Consider the following 18,243-nt stretch of genomic DNA (forward strand, 5'->3'; position numbering starts at 1 on the left):
TCAGCATCAGTCCTTCCAGTGAACACCCAGGACCGATCTCCTTTAGGATGGACTGGTTGGGTCTCCTTGCAGTCCAAGGGACTCTCAAGAGCCTCCTGCAACACCACAGTTCAAAAGCATCAATTCTTCAGTGCGAAGGTAGACTTCGGTGGTATCTACCTGATACCAGTAACATGCTTTTCAGTTATGAACTCATTTTGTGTGCACACTTGCCCTTTTAAAGAGTAACATGACTGTTCTGTTTCACAGATGAGAAAAGAGAGGCATAGCTGCTTATCCTCCAGCTAAAGGGAGAGTCACTGATTTAAACCCAGACCAGTGTTCTTAGGGCCCACTGACGTTCTGCCTCCCCGGGGACCCTCTGAGAGGAAGGGGGCTCTTTTGCTCTCTGTAGCCCTCTGAACCATCCTGGGAGGTTCCGCAGCCCCACCCATGAAGCTCTTCTCGCTTTTGCTTCTTGCAGATTGACGACACAGGCAGATTCCAAGTCATCATTATCCCATCCGGAGCTGACTCTGCACCAGTACTCGAGGGACTCCAGCGGTGTACTTTCTGCTACGGTGAGACCCCCGGGGAGTGTGTAACTTGCTCAGATCATTCAGCAGCACAGTGAGTCACTATCGAAAGGAGGGGCTGGAACTCGGCAGCAGCAACGTGAGTGGTCTTGGGAAAGTCTCCCCGTGGCTCACCCTGCCACACAGCCTCGTCCACAGATGGATCCTCTCAGCTCATGCACGTTCTGGGAAACAGGAATCATTTTTAGAAAACCTCAGCCTGTCTCATGGCCAACTTCCTTGTGCAGTGAAATACTTTTATGAGCTTTCTAAACTTCAAATGTTCATAGTCCCAAAGAAATGCTTTATGGTGGAAGTGGAAGTTAGCAGAAATGGATTTCTCATTGGAAAGAGGCTTTCTCAAAGCCCCAAATGTTAGGGATTCGAAAGATTTGCGATGCTGATTTGCCTGTGACTGCTTTACACACAGTATGTAGTTCTAGGTAGAGAACTGGCCAAAACCTGCATTTGAGTGTTCTAATAATTTGAACATGCTAATAATTACAAGAGTGGGAGTCACTGAGGTTTCTGGTGGGTGTGATAGCTAATGGTTATCAGACATTCATTATTAGCCACACACTGTTGTAATTGCTTTATGTAACAGTGATGGTGGTGATGATAATTTTTACTACTCAGGCTGTTGGGTTTAATGCTTTCCAAGTGTAGTGCAGTGCAAGTTGCTCAGTCATGGCTGACTCTTTGCGACCCCAGGGACTTTACAGTCCATGGAATTCTCCAGGCCAGAATACTGGAGTGGGTAGCCTTTCACTTCTCCAGGGGATTTTCCCAACTCAGGGATCGAACCCAGGTCTCCCGCATTGCAGGTGGATTCTTTACCAGCTGAACCACCAGGTATGCATTCCAAACACCCTTCTAATGGTTTTATTTGATCCTTATAATGGCCCTAAAATTTTTGAATGACTATTAGATCCATTTTACAGATGAGGTGAAATAATTGGCTAAAAGCCAAATCGAAATCAAGAAAGCTAGTTTTAAGACGCCTGCAGTTTTTGAGAAACACAGATCGCACTATACTGTTCCCCGAGACTCTGAACTTGGCCTTGAAGTAAGCGGTTAATTCCTCTCCTCTCCACGTGTGTCAATGAGACGCTCCTTCTGGCCATGTGAGTGATTCATGGGCCAGTGGCAACTGAGAGAGAGGGGGATTCTCTCTTCACAACCCTCTCTTCCTGCTGTCTTGCCCTCTGCTGTGCTCTGATCAGTCATTTCCCCCAGCCCGAGGAGCTCACCAGACTGCGGGCAGACTCTTCCCCCTCGAGTTCTCAGCTGTGGGTTCAGACTCCTCAGTGACACATGTGCCAGTGTGATTTGTGGTCAGAAGTGGTCCACGTGTGTCTGGAGATAGATCTGGGCTCCATTTCTTGGCTTAAAGCCTTGTCTCTGAGGCACATAATGGAAGGTATTTTGGCTGTTGTTTCCCGCAATTAAGAAACCCCACAAAACTGAGCAAATGGGCAGGCTGCTGTCCCTGGTTTGAAATATGTATTTATTTGTTTGGCTCTGCTGGGTCTTAGCTGCAACACACGGGATCTTTAGTTGTGACACGCGAACTTGTAGCTGCAGCATGTGGGATATAGTCCCCTGACCAGGGGCTGAACCTGGGCCCCCCTGCATTGGGAGCTCCTAAGTCTTAGCCACTGGACCACCAGGGGCGTTCCCAGAGTTTATATCTTTATTGAGTCTGTGAGCAAGACGGGAGTTCTGAAGTTTGCTCCATCCATTAAGGATCTGCACTCTGGTTATTACCCTTTCATCTAATCCCTTTTATTCATGGCTGGGCCCTTGTCTAAGTACTGGCTGTCCACATGCATGGCTTTTCATTCTCTTTGGTTTTTAAAGAGAAAAGTCTCTTTAATGCTCATCCTTAACCATCAACTGGAGAAGGCAATGGCACCCCACTCCAGTACTCTTGCCTGGAAACCCCCATGGATGGAGGAGCCTGGTAGGCTGCAGTCCATGGGGTCGCTAAGGGTCAGACACGACTGAGGGACTTCACTTTCACTTTTCACTTTTGTGCATTGGAGAATGAAATGGCAACCCACTCCAGTGTTCTTGCCTGGAGAATCCCAGGGATGGGTCAGCCTGGTGGGCTGCCATCTATGGGGCTGCATAGCATCGGACACGACTGAAGCGACTTAGCAGCAACCATTAACTGTTATTGAAAATGTAGGACTGCAGAGTGTTGGCTCTATAAGGGCTCTCGAGGTGCGTCTAATCCAACCATCTCATTCTATGGAACTGGAGCCTGGTGGAGGCTTGGACAGGAGCACACAGCATGTTTGTTACTGGGGACAGCCAGACCAGAGCCCAAATATCCTGACTTTCAGGCCAATGGGCCTCCCCACCCTGCGGCACTGTGTGGCCCTGCCTCGCACAGTACAACGCTGACTTCATATGCAGATACTTCTAGAAATGCTGATGTCCTTTGGCAAAATGATTTTATTCTCCTGCCCTCAGGTTCTTTGGTAAAATTAGAAGATTAGATGACCTCTAAGATCCTTTAATTTCCAAGTTTTTTTGTTCCTCTGAGTATTGTGGTCAGATTCAGTAAAATGCACTCTGTTTTATTACTACACCTTCTTTTAAAAAATGAGATATGCACACATTAAAATGACCTCATATTTTATGAAAGCCCATTAACATGTAGTATTTATATTCATTTATTTAATAAATACGTACTGCGCTTTCAACTGATAGGTATAAAATATAAGTGGTAGCTCTGTCCTTAATGTCTCTACAAAAAAAAAAAAAAAAGACATCGAGTTATAAACCTTTATTTAAATTGAAATAAAAGATGCACTGCTTTTTTGCACTCCTACATTTTAAGCATATTTCTTTTCATAATAAGGTAGTGTGTGTAGAATGACAGGGGTCCTTGGTTTAACCTGTATATTATCAGTTAGAGAGGTCATTACTTTTTATGTCATGATACAGTAAACACACACACAAGCATGAGATCAACTGTCCAGGTCGATCTTTACAAACTTAAAACTCAGCCAAGATGAAACTTCTGTTGAAAGCAACCTAATTTCAAAGAGTCAGATAGCGTCAGTGAATGGAACTCGAAACACGGGCTGAGTATAAAATCTGTACTTTGCGGATCAGGGTGCAAACCATATTCTAGGAAATGTTCTGTTGCTGACCTCAAAGTCATTCAGTCACTATATTAACATCAAAGATCATGCAGCCTCCAAATGTCGAAATGTTTGAGATGCTATCTTCCCTTTTTCTGTCTGTTTCTGTTTAGTAACCCTAAATGACTTTTGGTCTGCAGATGTATGCAAGCCGGACGCTTCTTGCGATCAAGCCAGACCACCCCCTGTGCCATCTTACGTGGACGCTGCTTTCCTTCTGGACGGCTCCCGGCATGTGGGAAGTGCAGAATTTGAAGACATACGAGGATTCTTGGGGGCGCTGTTAGATCACTTCGAAATCACCCCAGAGCCCGAGTCCTCTGTCACCGGAGACCGGGTGGCCCTATTAAGCCTCAGTCCCCCTCACTTCCTACCCAACACTCAGAGGAGCCCTGTTAGAAGCGAATTCAACCTGACCACCTACAAGAGCAAACGCCTCATGAAGAGACATGTGGGAGAATCCGTTCAGCAGCCAAATGGAGATGCTTTTATTGGTCACGCGCTCCAGTGGACTCTGGACAATGTCTTCTCAAGGACACCCAATCTGAGAAGGAATAAAGTCATTTTTGTGGTATCTGCTGGGGAAACCAGTCACTTGGACAGGGAAACCTTAAAGAAAGAATCCTTGAGGGCCAAGTGTCAAGGGTATACCCTGTTCGTGTTTTCCCTTGGGCCTTCTTGGAATGACCAGGAACTGGAAGATCTAGCCAGCTACCCTTTGGATCACCACTTGGTCCAGCTTGGCCGCATTCACAAGCCTGACCACAGATACGCTGTGAAGTTTGTGAAGGCTTTTATAAGCTCAGTCAGGCGTAAGTCATAAAATCATATTCTTTCTTGCACATTTCAGTATATTTGGGATTCCCCAAAGAAGGGCTGATGAACTGACATGGATTCTTGGAAGCCTCTGTCTTCAAGGGCACTGCAGGGTGAGAAAGGAAAACAGGGAATGATGGATGGTGCAGGGAGGAAGCCTATGATTTCTAAGCATTGAATTCTCTGGCTCCTCTTTTTTATGCTTCTGGTTTCTATGGAGAAGCAGTCATAACAAACAGCTACTCACACATCTGTAGTCACAGCCGGGATACTAGTTACAAAGTAGAAACGCTTGCCATATAACATTATCACGCTGCCCTTTGATGGAAAGTTTGACCAGTTAACACTCTGAGAGAGAGCTAGAGAAAAATTCAACAATCCTTGGCTTTGCTTTTACAAGTTCTAAAGGCAGAGTCTGAAGTTTTAGGAGGTACCACTTTACATGTCAGAATGAAAGATGCATCCTTGCAAAACTTTCTTAGCTTTGTTAATGATTCTTTATGACGCCAGTAATTAGTGTAACTGTTGCCCATAAAAAAAGAAACATGGGTTATATTTCTTGGCAGGAGCTTGTCTCGAAAGTTTGCAATTCATTTTGAATGCAGCAGGATGGATTCAGAGAAGCCTGGTCCTGATATGGCTATGGAGGTCGAAAAGCACTGTCAGACTTCTGATGATTTTACTTTTGGAGTTCAGACAAGGGAAAGCGGACACGCAGGCTAAAGGGCACCCAGTGCCGCATCCTAGGTCGCAAACTTGTCACTGACATTCACCGTGAGACCAGCTAAGGCTGCAGCTGCAAAGACCCTGACTGGTCAGGGCCGGGGAGGTCTGAGGGGCCTTGGGGAATAGTCGGTGGGGCTGATGCCGTGTCCTCGAGTTCTCTGCTACTCGACGTGTGAGTCTAGGACCAATGTCCCGGCATCTCCTGGGAGCTTGTGAAAAATGCGGACTCTCCCGCCCCACCCCAGACGTTTTGTTCCAGAATCTGCATTTTATCAAGATCCCCAGTGATTCCTATATACATTATATGGTTTGAGAAACACTGATGCACGAGCCATATGCTCCTAGAATAAAATTTCTGTGGATTGGGTTCTGGAATAGGAACCAGAAAGAAGAGCTGGGAGAATGAGGGGGAAAAAATAAGTGAAGGCCAGGGGTCATTTGGAAAGAAGAACTCATGAGGCATTTGTAAGGGTAAAACAGAAGAGCACCTTGAAACTCAGCCACTGAAAAGCCACTGACTCTGTTTATTAGCATTCCCCTCCCCCTCCTTCCTTCTCCTCTCTGCAAACGTGTTCTCCTGTCCTTCAGATCAGATCAGATCAGTCGCTCAGTCGTGTCCAACTCTTTGCGACCCCATGAATCGCAGCACGCCAGGCCTCCCTGTCCATCACCAACTCCTGGAGTTCACTCAGACTCACGTCCATAAAGTCAGTGATGCCATCCAGCCATCTCATCCTCTCTCGTCCCCTTCTCCTCTTGCCCCCAATCCCTCCCAGCATCAGAGTCTTTTCCAATGAGTCAACACTTCGCATGAGGTGGCCAAAGTACTGGAGTTTCAGCTTTAGCATCATTGCTTCCAAAGAAATCCCAGGGCTGATCTCCTTCAGAATGGACTGGTTGGATCTCCTTGCAGTCCAAGGGACTCTCAAGAGTCTTCTCCAACACCACACTTCAAAAGCATCAATTCTTTGGCGCTCAGCCTTCTTCACAGTCCAACTCTCACATCCATACATGACCACAGGAAAAACCATAGCCTTGACTAGACGAACCTTTTGCTTGTGGCTTGCAATGTTCCAGACCCTGAATTACAAGTGTCTGCTGATCCCAAATAAACCCATTTTCATGGAAAAGCAGAACAGAAAACACCTTGAAAGACTGAGAAATTTGTCACGAAACACTCCCTTTAAGGCAAAAAGTTGAAAGGAGGTTAAGATGGAATTTACTTTCCTGGCCCCACAAAATTCTTAGTGGTGTTTCATGGTAACTAGTCAAACTATATGATTAGATAAATCACCACCCAGGGAAAGGGGAGGAGATGCTTTAAGAAGAATTACTTGGGGTGGGTGAGAAATATATAAAGTGCTTGTGAAAAACTATAGTCATGACACCACTTTTCTAAAAAGCATCTAGAAATCTCCAACATTTATTTTTTTGTGTGTGTAATAAAGTTTTATTAAAGTATAAAGGAGATAGAGAAAGCTTCTGACATAGGCATCAGAAGGGGGCAGAAAGAGTACTCCCCTGCTAGTCTTCAGCTGGATGTTATACAGTCACTGCTGCTACTGCTGCTAAGTCGCTTCAGTCGTGTCCGATTCTGTGCGACCCCATAGATGGCAGCCCACCAGGCTCCTCCATCCCTGGGATTCTCCAGGCAAGAACACTGGAGTGGGTTGCCATTTCCTTCTCCTAGAAATCTCTAACATTTAAACTATAGCTTTCAAAGTACAAAACGTTGAAAAGATTTTGACATTCAGTTTAGCTGCTCAGTCGTTTCTGACTCTTAGTGACCCCGTGGACTGTAGCAGGCCAGGCCTCCCTGTCCATCATCAACTCCCGGAGCTTGCTCAAACTCATGTCCATTGATTTGGTGATGCCATCTGATCATCTCATCCTCTTTTGTCTTCTTCTCCTCCTGCCTTCAATTCTGCCGTTATCAGGGTCGTTTCCAAAGAGTCAGTTCTTCGCGTTAGATGGCCAAAGTATGACTTTGACATAATCATATTCAATCCCACATCCTCCATTCAGAGCAGGCCCCCAGACCCACACACACCTCTTCAATATTAACACATATGTAGGGGCTTCTCAGGTGGCTCAGGGGTAGAGAATCCACCTGCCAATGCAGGAGATGCAGGATATGTGGGTTCAATCCCTGGGTTGAGAAGATCCCCCAGAGGCAGAAATGGCAACCAACTCCAGTATGCTTGCCTGAAAACTCCCATGGACAGAGGACAGGCTCCAGTCCACGGGGTCACAAAGAGTCAGACACGACTGAGCAAATAGGCACACGGCACATTAGGTACCTACTTTGAGCCACTGACTGTTGAGGGATGGGGTATCAAGAAGGGACCAAAATAGATCTGGTCCCAACCCTCCCAGGCATGCCCATCCAGCTCCCTAAGTAACTCCTGTTTATCCCGCTACTGTGACAGAATTGGCTACCAGACACAATCCACAGAATAAACATATTTTCTAAGCAAAACTACTACTGACAAAAACTATTGCTGATACTTAGAGTGAAGACAGATAACGAAAAATCAGATGCGCATAAAGGAAACACCCCAGTCTGGGCCGTTCAGTCTAGAAGCACACGGCTCAGTCTGCAACAGCAGCTCAGGAGATGGTGCTGGGTCACAGTCCAGGACCAACTTGTAACTACGGGGACCCAGGATCACCAGGAAGAGGTTTAATCATGTTTAACATACAATTAAATTAAAGGCTTCAAGGAAATAAATAGTGCAATTTTAAAGTTTCTCATCAAAAAAAGGCTTTTTAATGTTTTAAATGGTATTGGAATAAGCATGCTTTAGTATTATGAAAAAATAATATATTTCAGATGAAATGAATCATAATGAATTAAACCCAAAATGGACCACAGTTACTGTTGCTGTTAATGATGCAGAGAACATAAAAGGAATATCCTTTTCCCTTTGCAATTTGGCATTTCAAAGGAGCAAATAAAAAATAACTATTCTGATTAGTTCAGGTCAGTTAGAGGCCAGACTTTTAGGATGGGCTCATGATTTCTCCTCTAATGTTCAACGGACTTTGGGAGCTAAGAGCATCTTACTGAAAAGTAAGTTGAATTCTCTACTTATACATTTGGCCGTCCTGACTCTTCTCAGCCTAGTTTAGAGACTCCATGAGAAATCTGCTTTCATCTCACGTGGCCACCCTAGTTGGTATCTTTCTTTCATGGGTGTTGAGTACAGTGATGTGATGCTTTGCACGCAAAGCAGATTGTGGTCATGTTCATTGCTGTGAATAAGAGTCTCCTCACAGATTTTCTTTTTCTTCCTAGGTGCAATCAACAAATATCCACCAATAAATATCAAAGCAAAGTGCAACAGACTCAGCTCTACGGAGCCGCAGCAGCACCCACTCCAGTTTGTGCGAAGGTATAAACCTGCTTGGTATTTACTCGAACAATGAATGTGCCACCCTCTTCCCCTCCTTCTTTTCTCCCTCTTCCTCTATGCTATTTGGACAAAATATATCACTATGTGATAATAAGACATAAGTTGAGGGAACAAGAGATAATAAAAAACACCAGGTTGATCTGAAAACAGAGTTTTTTAAAATAGAAAATCTAATTGTTGAACTGAAACAACCAAAGGGACCCCCCAGTGGCAATGAGCACACCAAATAACCAGATCTTGGTTTCTACGTATCGTTTCCATTGAAAGGAATCAGGGTTTCTTCCAGAAACAACTAATCCTAGGCTGTAACAGGGAAAGTACAAGGTGAGCCTGGAATATTCATTATGCCAGAAAGCAAGAAAGTAGCAAAATAATAATAATAATAACAGTCATGTCACAAGGGCAAATGAGTAGTCTTGAAAGGGTTTACCACTGGCAGGATTTTGGACTATTTGAACATCAGAAAGAATAATGATGGTCATGGATTACAGCACTGAATTTTAAAAATCCACAGCTCTATGTAGAGACCCAAAAAGAGAGGAGGGGAGGAAATGTTATTTTCTTATACAAGTATGCTAGCTAATAAATGAAGAAGTGGTAGAATGAGAAAACCAGGAGCTTGTAATCCCTGCTGTAATAACTGAGTCAGGCAAGAATCAAGGAATGCTAAACCCAGCCCCAGAGAAGCCTTCCCACACTTACTAATTACAAACAAGGGATGGTAGCCTTTCCTGCTGAGGTCTGGCCACACCTACTGTGACCAGGATCTGATACTATTTATCTCCTGAGGGGAGGCAGGGGAGACACAGTATCAAATGTGGGATTCTAGAGGGAGAGCTTTGACCCAACTCAAATAATGAGGAAACCACCGGACAATTCCAGAATGTGGACAGTCCTTCAAAACAGCAGGCCTGTCTTCTTTCTAGGTGTCAACGTCACGAACAGCAGAGGCTGTGGGGTAATGTCCTAGGATGGGAGAGACCACAGACAAAATGGCCCGGTGGTGTGGTTGCATCCTAGAGCAGGAAAAAAAAAAGCCTCTATTAATGACATTTGGAGAAATGGCAACCCATTCCAGTATTCTTGCCTGGAAAATCCCACGGACGGAGGAGCCTGGTGGGCTACAGTCCATGGGGTTGCAGAGTGAGACACGACTAAGTGATTATAACACTTTCATAAAGTAATACTGAAATATACAAAGTGAAAATTGAAAAAGGAGTAGTTGCTATTAAAATATCATCAGAGCTGGAGATTTTAGTACATCAGTTTGAATAGTTGGGTCAAGCAGACGAAAATTAAAGTAATTTAATCATAAGTAACAAGCTTGAATAGACTCATATAGAATTCTGCACAGAAAAATGAGACATTCTTCTGAACTTCTTAAATGGAATGTTAATGACTCTCCATCAGGGTACAGAGTGTACAGATGTCTATTGTGCAGTTTTATTTATAAAGCAACTATCAACAAATCTCTAAGAACTGGCTTCATACAGTCCAAATTGATCACAATCAAGTTAGAAATTCATACATGCAATATTTTCACAGTCCATATGTTTTTAAATCAAAATCACATTTCTAAATAACTAATGAAAAAATTCATAATAAAACTTAGAAATATTGTGAGAACTACATAATAATCAAAATACTGCACGCCAAAATTTGTGGGATGCTTGCTTCAGAATTCATATTTCAGCAAAGTTCATAGTTCCAATTCTCGTTTTAGGGGAATGTCTTTACAAACAATGTTATATTAGTTTCGGGTATACAACACAGTGATTCAACATTTGTGTACATTACTAGATGATCACCATGACAAGTCTAGCTATTCTCCATCACCACTTAAAATTATAACCATATTATTGACTATATCCCATTTCGGTATGTTGCATCCCCATGACTTCTTTATTCTATAACTAGAGGAGTTTGTGCCTCTGAATCCTCCTCACCTGTTTTGCCCATCGTCCCACACGCCCTCCTGTCTAGTAACCACCACTTCATGTTGATGAATCTGTTTCTGGGTTTTTTGTTCATTTGCTTTGCTTTTTAGATTCCACATGTAAGTGAAATCATATGGCCTTTGCCTTTCTCTGTCTGACATATTACACTTAGCATAATACTCTCTAGGTCCACCCATGTACAAATGGCAAAATTTCTCTCTTTTCATGGCTGAGTAATATAACATTGTGTATAAATTCCATATCTTTATCCATTCATCTATAGATGGACACTTAGGTTGCTTCCATATCTTGGGTATCGTAAATAGTGCTGCAGTGAACATACATACATCTTTTCAAATTAGTGTTTTCATCTTCTTCAGGAAAATACCCAAAAGTACAATTGCTGGATCATGTGACAGTTCTATTTTTAATTTTTTGAGGAACCTCCATACACTTTTCCATGGTATGTTAGGGAATCTTTTAAACTCTAAAAGCTAATGAGCTAGACATTGCTCTTAAGATGTAATAGAAAATATATACAAAAAAAATTAAATAACAAGATTCTACCATATAGCACAAAGAACTATATTCAGTGAAAGTTGCTCAGTCGTGTCTGACTCTTTGCAACCCCATGGACTATACAGTCCATGGAATTCTCCAGGCCAGAATACTGGAGTGGGTAGCCTTTCCCTTCTCTAGGGGATCTTCCCAACCCAAGAACTGAACCCAGGTCTCCCACACTGCAGGTGGATTCTTTACCAGTGAGCCACAGGGAAGCCCATTTAATACCCTATGATATTCATAATGGAAAGGAATATTATTTAAATATTATATTGAATATTTAAAAAAGAATGTGTATATATATATGTGTGTGTGTGTGTAACTAAATCACTTTGCTCTATGCCAGAAATTAACACAACATTGTAAATCAACTATATTTCAATTAAACACTTTAAAAATACTTCAGTAAAAAAATACTTCAATAAAAAAACAGAAACTAACACAACATTGTAAATTAACTATACTTCAATTTTTTTAAAGATGTAAAAATGTAATTAAAAATAATTTTAAAAAATTTTAAAGTGTTATAGGACAAAAACAGAAATACTCAAAGAATGGAATGAGATTAGAACATACTTTTTAAAAAAATCTTAATTTAAAAAATTGCCAGCAACAAAGGCAAAAGTTAGTTATTTTAAAACAATAATATACACATAGATCATATCCTTTGCATGTACAAATATTACTTATTTTTTAAATTAGAAATAATTGAAATCAAGCAGTTAGGAGAGTGTCTCTTTTCAGTGTGAATCACACTGTACTAACACACATGTTCCCCACGTACAGCTGAAGTCAGAGTGCCCAGTCTGAGGCTGAGGCAGACGCCTCCGAGTGTGGCTTCTCTGGATGTGTGGAGGGTGCGTCCCTGTGTGGTGATGGGCCGGAGAGCCCTCCCGACCCGGCTCCATAGAGGGTGCATCCCTGTGCGGTGACGGGCCGGAGAGCCCTTCCGACCCGGCTCCAGAAGCCGCAAGAAGCCTCTGCCTGGAGGCTGCTCACCTTGCTGGGAGGCAGGGGAACTGTCCAGCAGCAAGCGCTTCTGAAGTCAGGTTCCATAAGCCGGGGCAGTCAGTTCGGGAGGGGCAGGGCTCCCCCTGCTGCGGTGTCTGTCAGTGTGGAAAGGGCCCTCGAGTTTGCATGTGCATCAGGCTTCATATATTATAGATAACTGCAAGGCACATGCGGGAGCCAGCCTATCAAAATTAAAGACATTTTTGGAAAACCTTCCCACCCTGCATATCCTCCTGCTTCTGCACTTTGCCTTAAGATGTACTCAGTTCAGTTCAGCTGCTCAGTCGTGTCCGACTCTCTGTGACCCCATGGACTGCAGCATGCCAGGCCTCCCTGTCCATCACCAACTCCCAGAGCTTGCTCAAACTCATGTCCATCGAGTCGGTGATACCATCCAACCATCTCGCCCTCTGTCATCCCCTGCTCGGATTCTCCTGCATACCTGGAAGGGTGAGATGCCAGGAAACGCAGGGGCATATGGAGGAGACAAATCCACACTGCCGTCGGTGATTCCCTGACAGTGTGTTCAGCCAAGACTCCCCAGGCGTGTCCTGTCATCAAAGGCCGTAATAAAAGGTAACAAGCCACACGGCTGCTTCTGAAACTCCCTGCCGGAGCCTTTCAAGAACTGGGCACACGCAACTGAGGGAGACAAAAATGCCTGGCAGCAAGAGGCCTGGCCACCAGGATGACTTCCTTTGTCCTCAGAATGACTTGCATGAGAAGTAGGTCATTCCACTGTCAGATTCTGAGAAATACAGACAGAAGCTGGTACTTCTCCAAAGGGGAAAAAAAAAAACATTGAACCAAATCACAAGCAACCAAGGAAACAGATGCCCATGAGGGAGAGATTGCAGGGCAGCCTCTACATAAGCACCTACATCCACTCAGACAATAAAAGACTGAAAGCCACCTGCCTATTCATCTCGGCAGGCCAGCACCCCTGCCAGACTTAGAAGCGATGGCAGGCCAGAACCAAAACAACTGAACTGTTAAAATGGGCACAGTTACCAGTGCCATGTAAATACACATCTATTGTAATTCTAATCTCCAACATGTGTTTTCTAGATGCACAAAATGTGTGAGGTGAAAAGAATTCTTGAAATAAAAGCCATCTTGCCTGCATTTTCCACGCCACCACATCCAGTCAAGTAATAAATGCAGCTTGACTGATTCCTGGTCGTCTGCATAGTTGAAGGAATCTGTGATCACAGGGGAATGAAATCTGCAACTAGCCCCACCCATTTTTCTTTCCCAAGTTTTACTGGAGCTGGGCACAACTGCAAAATGAATGGACAGTATTTCATTCCTGTTTCTTCATCTTGACTACATGCTGTTTAAATTACCCATCAACAAAGAAGGATCCGAACGACACAGAATGAGAGGAAGAAAATCAGCAAGTCTCTATGATTCCTGGAATAATCAAATCATTCTTACCGAGTGCTTAACCAATTATACACTCCATATATGATACAATGGAAAAGATGGAAGATTCAGAGATACAGTGTTTATTATGATCAACCCTATTAAGAATAAAAATACTCAAGGGGGGAGAATAACATCACAATGCTGTAGAAGGAATTTAACTTTTTCTTAACAAAGAGGGAGGAGGAAGACAAAGACAACTAAATTTGTTGCAAAAAGGATCGAATCCAAAGGGAGAGCGTGAGGCTGGACGAGAGAAAGCAGTACAGGCAAGGTAAACTCAGCCGTGTGTCCCAGGCCTGAGAGAATGTCCCCTCACTATCGCGGGGCCATGGTTTGTGCATATAGACAGTTACCACTTTGGAGGATTTGAGTTCATAACATTTAGTCTGGAAGTTAACAAGAAAATGGGGCTTCTCTGATAGCTCAGTTGGTAAAGAATCCGCCTGCGATGCAGGAGACCCCGGTTTGATTCCTGGGTCAGGAAGATCCGCTGGAGAAGGGATAGGCTACCCACTCCAGTATTCTTGGGCTTCCCCTGTGGCTCAGCTGGTAAAGAATCTGCCTGCAATGCAGGAGACCTGGGTTCGATCCCTGGATTGGGAAGATCCCCTGCAAAAGGGAAAGGCTACCCACTCCAGTGTCTGGCCTGGAGAATTCCACGGACCGTATAGTCCATGGGGTTGCAAAGAGTCGGACATGACTGAGCGACTTTCACTTTCACTTTAACAAGAAAATATAGAGAAAAGCACAAGAGGGGAAGGTGTGCAGAAATCGCATTTGCCCTGGAATTGCACCAGGGCTGCCATTCTTGGTGACTGAAGGAGCTTGTTAATCAACACAGCACATTCATGAGAGCACGACAGAAGCCCAGACATGCTGTACACGAGGTGCAGTGGCCTTGGGGTCTGTGTTACAGGACTTATCTGTTGGTCTGATGTCTCCCTTACCCACAACCCTCACTACAGATGAAAGAAGAAAACGTGAGTGTGTGAGAGAGAGAAAGCGGGCAGCAAGATAACTTTCACTTCTTTTTACGGCCTTTACTTACTCATTTTCTAAATCACGATGCTTTTGTGAGAGAGATCGGATTGACAGCTGGACAAAGCAGAAAAATCCAGACACAGAGGAAGGGACTGTGGTGAATGTGGTGAGCGGCTGCTGCTGTCCTCCTGGGCTCAACATTTTGCAGTTCTCACGTATGAGTCTTCCGCAATCAAAACACAGTGAGCCTCTCCTATGCCACCAGGCCCCTCTCATTTTTAATTTAAAAGTATTCATGAAGAGTTCATAGCTTTCTAACTTCTGCCCCTGGCAACCTGCCCTCCTGCGGCCCTGCACCCGTGCATCCAGGTCTTCTGACAGCATGACGTTCATCTTTTCACTTTCTTATTCCAAATATTGTGAGAGTCCTCTGTAGTTTCCTGGGTAAAAACCTAGTTTCACGGAAGTAACACAGGACTCTTACTCTCAGAAGAATCTGGTTGTAGCCTCAGCTCTGCCTCCCACGAGCCCCATACTCATGTCTGAGCAGCTGACACCTTGGGGCTTTGTCTCTCACAGCACTGGTGGTTTGTATTCTGACTTTCCACCTGAAGAAACAAGGATCCCTCTAGTTGAGTGGGCTGCTCAGCTAACAACTAGAGGACCTAGAATACAAGAGTGTTTCAGGACCCACGGCTCTTTCCACGGCCTCCCTGTAAGATAAGGTCGGAAACAGCTCCCTGTCCGTGCTGTCCACTTCTGTTGCCACCAGCTTTCAACTAAAAAAATCTAAAAATTCACTTCCTCTTCACACTACCCACATTTCAAGTGCTCGATTGCACACGGGGCAGCGGCTGCCCGGCCAGTGCAGCCCAGGGGACCTTTCCACCAGCACAGAAAGCTCGATGGGACAGGCTAGGACTTGTGGTCAGCAGCACTCAGCTTCTGACTTCCCCGACTCGCCGGTCTGGCATTCAAGGCCTCTCTGGGTCTGACCCTAGCTCCATTTTTTTGTTGGATTACTCTCGACTCCCAACCAAACACCGGCGTGCCTGCCAGACTGGGCGCTACGTCTGCATCCCCCACTGTACCTAACACAGTGCTTTCGTTAGAGCGTGAACCTTTGGATGGATGGATGATGGATGGGTGGGAGGGAAACAGGAGGAAAGAAGGGGGAAGGAAGAGGAATTCATCCATGCTTTCACTGGATCAGTACTGATAGCTAATGTGTGCTAAGCACGCCTCTGGTTTCCTGGGGTAACTATAGTGACCAGATATGGCTTCATGACACTTTCCGTCTGGGGTGGTGGGAGGGTGGGGAAATCACAAAGAAGTTTAGGAGTAAAAACTCAGATAGTTGTTAAGTTAGGAAAAAAGTAAGAGCATGTAGCGCTGAGTGTCTGGGGCAGGGACACCTGTACATATGGTGGTCTCTAACGAGGTACCACTCGAACCAAAATCTGGGTGAACAGAAGCCAATCATATGAAGTTCTGGGTAGAACATGCTCCACGAAAAAGAAACGTTGCTGTGAAAGTTATACTTTTGGGCACTTTGACAAGGTGTCTTATTCATCCCCCACTGAATCATCTCAGTGCATTTACCCTGAAGAAGGATAAAGCAAAGAATGGGTCCACGACCATTAGGAAGACAGGTTAATGCTGAGTCCGCTCCAGCTGACACGGTAATATTTATCTCCTATGTTGTCTCTCTGTGTAGCGTTGTTCCTGGGCCACACAGAGCTACCCTCAAAGAAGCTGCATTGCAGAAGGCGAAGTTCTTTCAATACAAAAATTACTTTTCAAGAATAGCAAGAGGCGGCAGAGATGGTACCGTTCAAAATTTTACCAGAAACATATTCCACGTCTTCGAAAATGGAAAAAGGGTGATAAAAGCAGCTCCCAAACAACATGCTAAACGAAGCGCTCAGAGAGTGTAATCTCAGGGAGCGTGGTCAGACTCTGGGCTCAGACAACTGCATTCACAGTCACGACGTCGGGCAACTTTACTTGCATTTCTCCCTGCATCCGAGGCCCAGTCTGAACATGCCACAGGTGGTGGGTCACCGTGCAACTTGACCCCTTGCACTCATTGGCAGTAAGATATATCTTGTGCATTTATTTGACCATTCCTGATAATTCTAGCACTCAGAGCCGGGTATGTTCAAGAACTGTTATCATCAAAAGACAGAAGAATAAGAGGAGTGTTGTGAGGTCTCATGGAGATTCGATTTGAAGATAAATGTTGCATCACGTATGCATGTGTGCACACGGGCCAGCGCTCATGCTTTTGAAACTGCATTTCTGCGTCTAGTCCACCTTCTACAGGCCGAGCCCTTGCTTCTCAGCTTAGGACTGATGAACTCTCATCTACTTAGCCAAAGGTTCATGTTTTGGAAGATCTCAGCATCAACCCTAGAAAGCAATGCTATTTGTATGCCTAACTTTGAAAATCTGACCTCCCACACGATTCTGTTTCAACCCACCTCTGTCTGCCGGGACTGACTGGACCTCCAACAGGCTTGTGCTCGAAGACTTCCTCCACCTTGTGTATTCTTGGCTTGGACAGAAACAGAGGTGAACTTCCCCAGCTCCCAATCGTGTTTAAACTCGCTGAAAATCAACTCATATTTGCTCAGAACATAAGCAGTATTTTGATAGTACTTTTCTGCTTTCCCATTACTGTCATCTTCATTATTATTAACTAACCTGTGTATGCTCAGGCAAGAACAGTAAAGACCGAGCACGTCATGGGTGAAGCTCTGCGTTGCCGGCCAGGTAGCTCCTGTTAATCGTAAGCAGCACCAAAGAGGACAGGCAGAGATCTAAACAGGGCTTAAGTGCACACTGAGTTTGGAAAAGACAAAGGTGTCCTTGTCCTCATCTACAAATTCTTACGGGGGCGCGGGCAGGGGAAATGCAAAAAGAGATCACTGTGAGTGACAGCAGGCAGGTCTTCAAAGTGCATCTCGGGTGGCTCTTTCTTCTCACTCCCATCCAGAGCACACACCGAATTTTTAATCAACTAAACACTGAAGGAGCAGTACTCAATTTAGACATAAAGTCAAGTTCTCAGAGCTTGCTCCACAGCCGGTCACAGGAGCCTGGCCGCGTTGATGGCCGTGGTCTCCGGGGAGAGGGGAGCCCTGCAGGGGTGGGTGAAGCACACGGCTACGGACACCAAGACCAGCAGGGATCCCGACTCTCCTCTTTATGCCTCTGCTCACAAAACCTGGGGAAGAGCCATCTGCAGTGTTTGCTCCAGATCACGCCTGCCATCCTTCCCCAGGCAACTCCATAGAAACGGCTCCCAATGTCTCCAAAGAGCAAGGAGTTAAACCGTTGTATCCACACTCAGGTAACAGAGAAGAATACAGCACATTGGCCTTCTTTGTGTATCCTAAATGGTGCTTAGGGGTTCAGGAAAAATTCAAGTACTGGAAATTGATGAGCAATATGTAAGAGGTATTTGAATAAAAGGGATTTTCCTGGTTAGCTTTGGATTAAGCAAAAATTCCTTTTCTTGTTGTTTATTGTTGGAAATACTATTAAAATATTATTTGTCTAGCCTCTCTGTATTGGTAAGTACGCCAAACAAATATCCTGTTGGTGATTTGAGATTCTTTTAGCATTTTGCAGCATATTTTTAATCATTAGTTAG

At 44.5% G+C, this 18,243-nt stretch overlaps 1 protein-coding gene across 1 annotated transcript in view; it reads left to right on the forward strand.

The window, feature by feature from the left end:
* The window catches only part of LOC147378887 (collagen alpha-6(VI) chain-like), a 172,280-nt gene extending 154,131 nt beyond the window's left edge, over positions 1–18,149 (forward strand). Inside the window, exons 34-37 of the mRNA XM_086416185.1 lie at positions 464–560; positions 3,850–4,521; positions 8,550–8,646; positions 16,303–18,149. Coding sequence (XP_086272311.1) covers positions 464–560; positions 3,850–4,521; positions 8,550–8,646; positions 16,303–16,522 — 1,086 coding nt within the window. The 3' untranslated portion in view covers positions 16,523–18,149. The remainder of the gene's footprint in view (positions 1–463; positions 561–3,849; positions 4,522–8,549; positions 8,647–16,302) is intronic.
* Positions 18,150–18,243: the final 94 nt, after the last annotated feature.

This window comes from Bos grunniens, chromosome 1 (assembly GCF_055505025.1).
Source record: "Bos grunniens cultivar Pamir isolate PY7600 chromosome 1, Bosgru_T2T1.0, whole genome shotgun sequence".
NCBI lineage: Eukaryota > Metazoa > Chordata > Mammalia > Artiodactyla > Bovidae > Bos > Bos grunniens.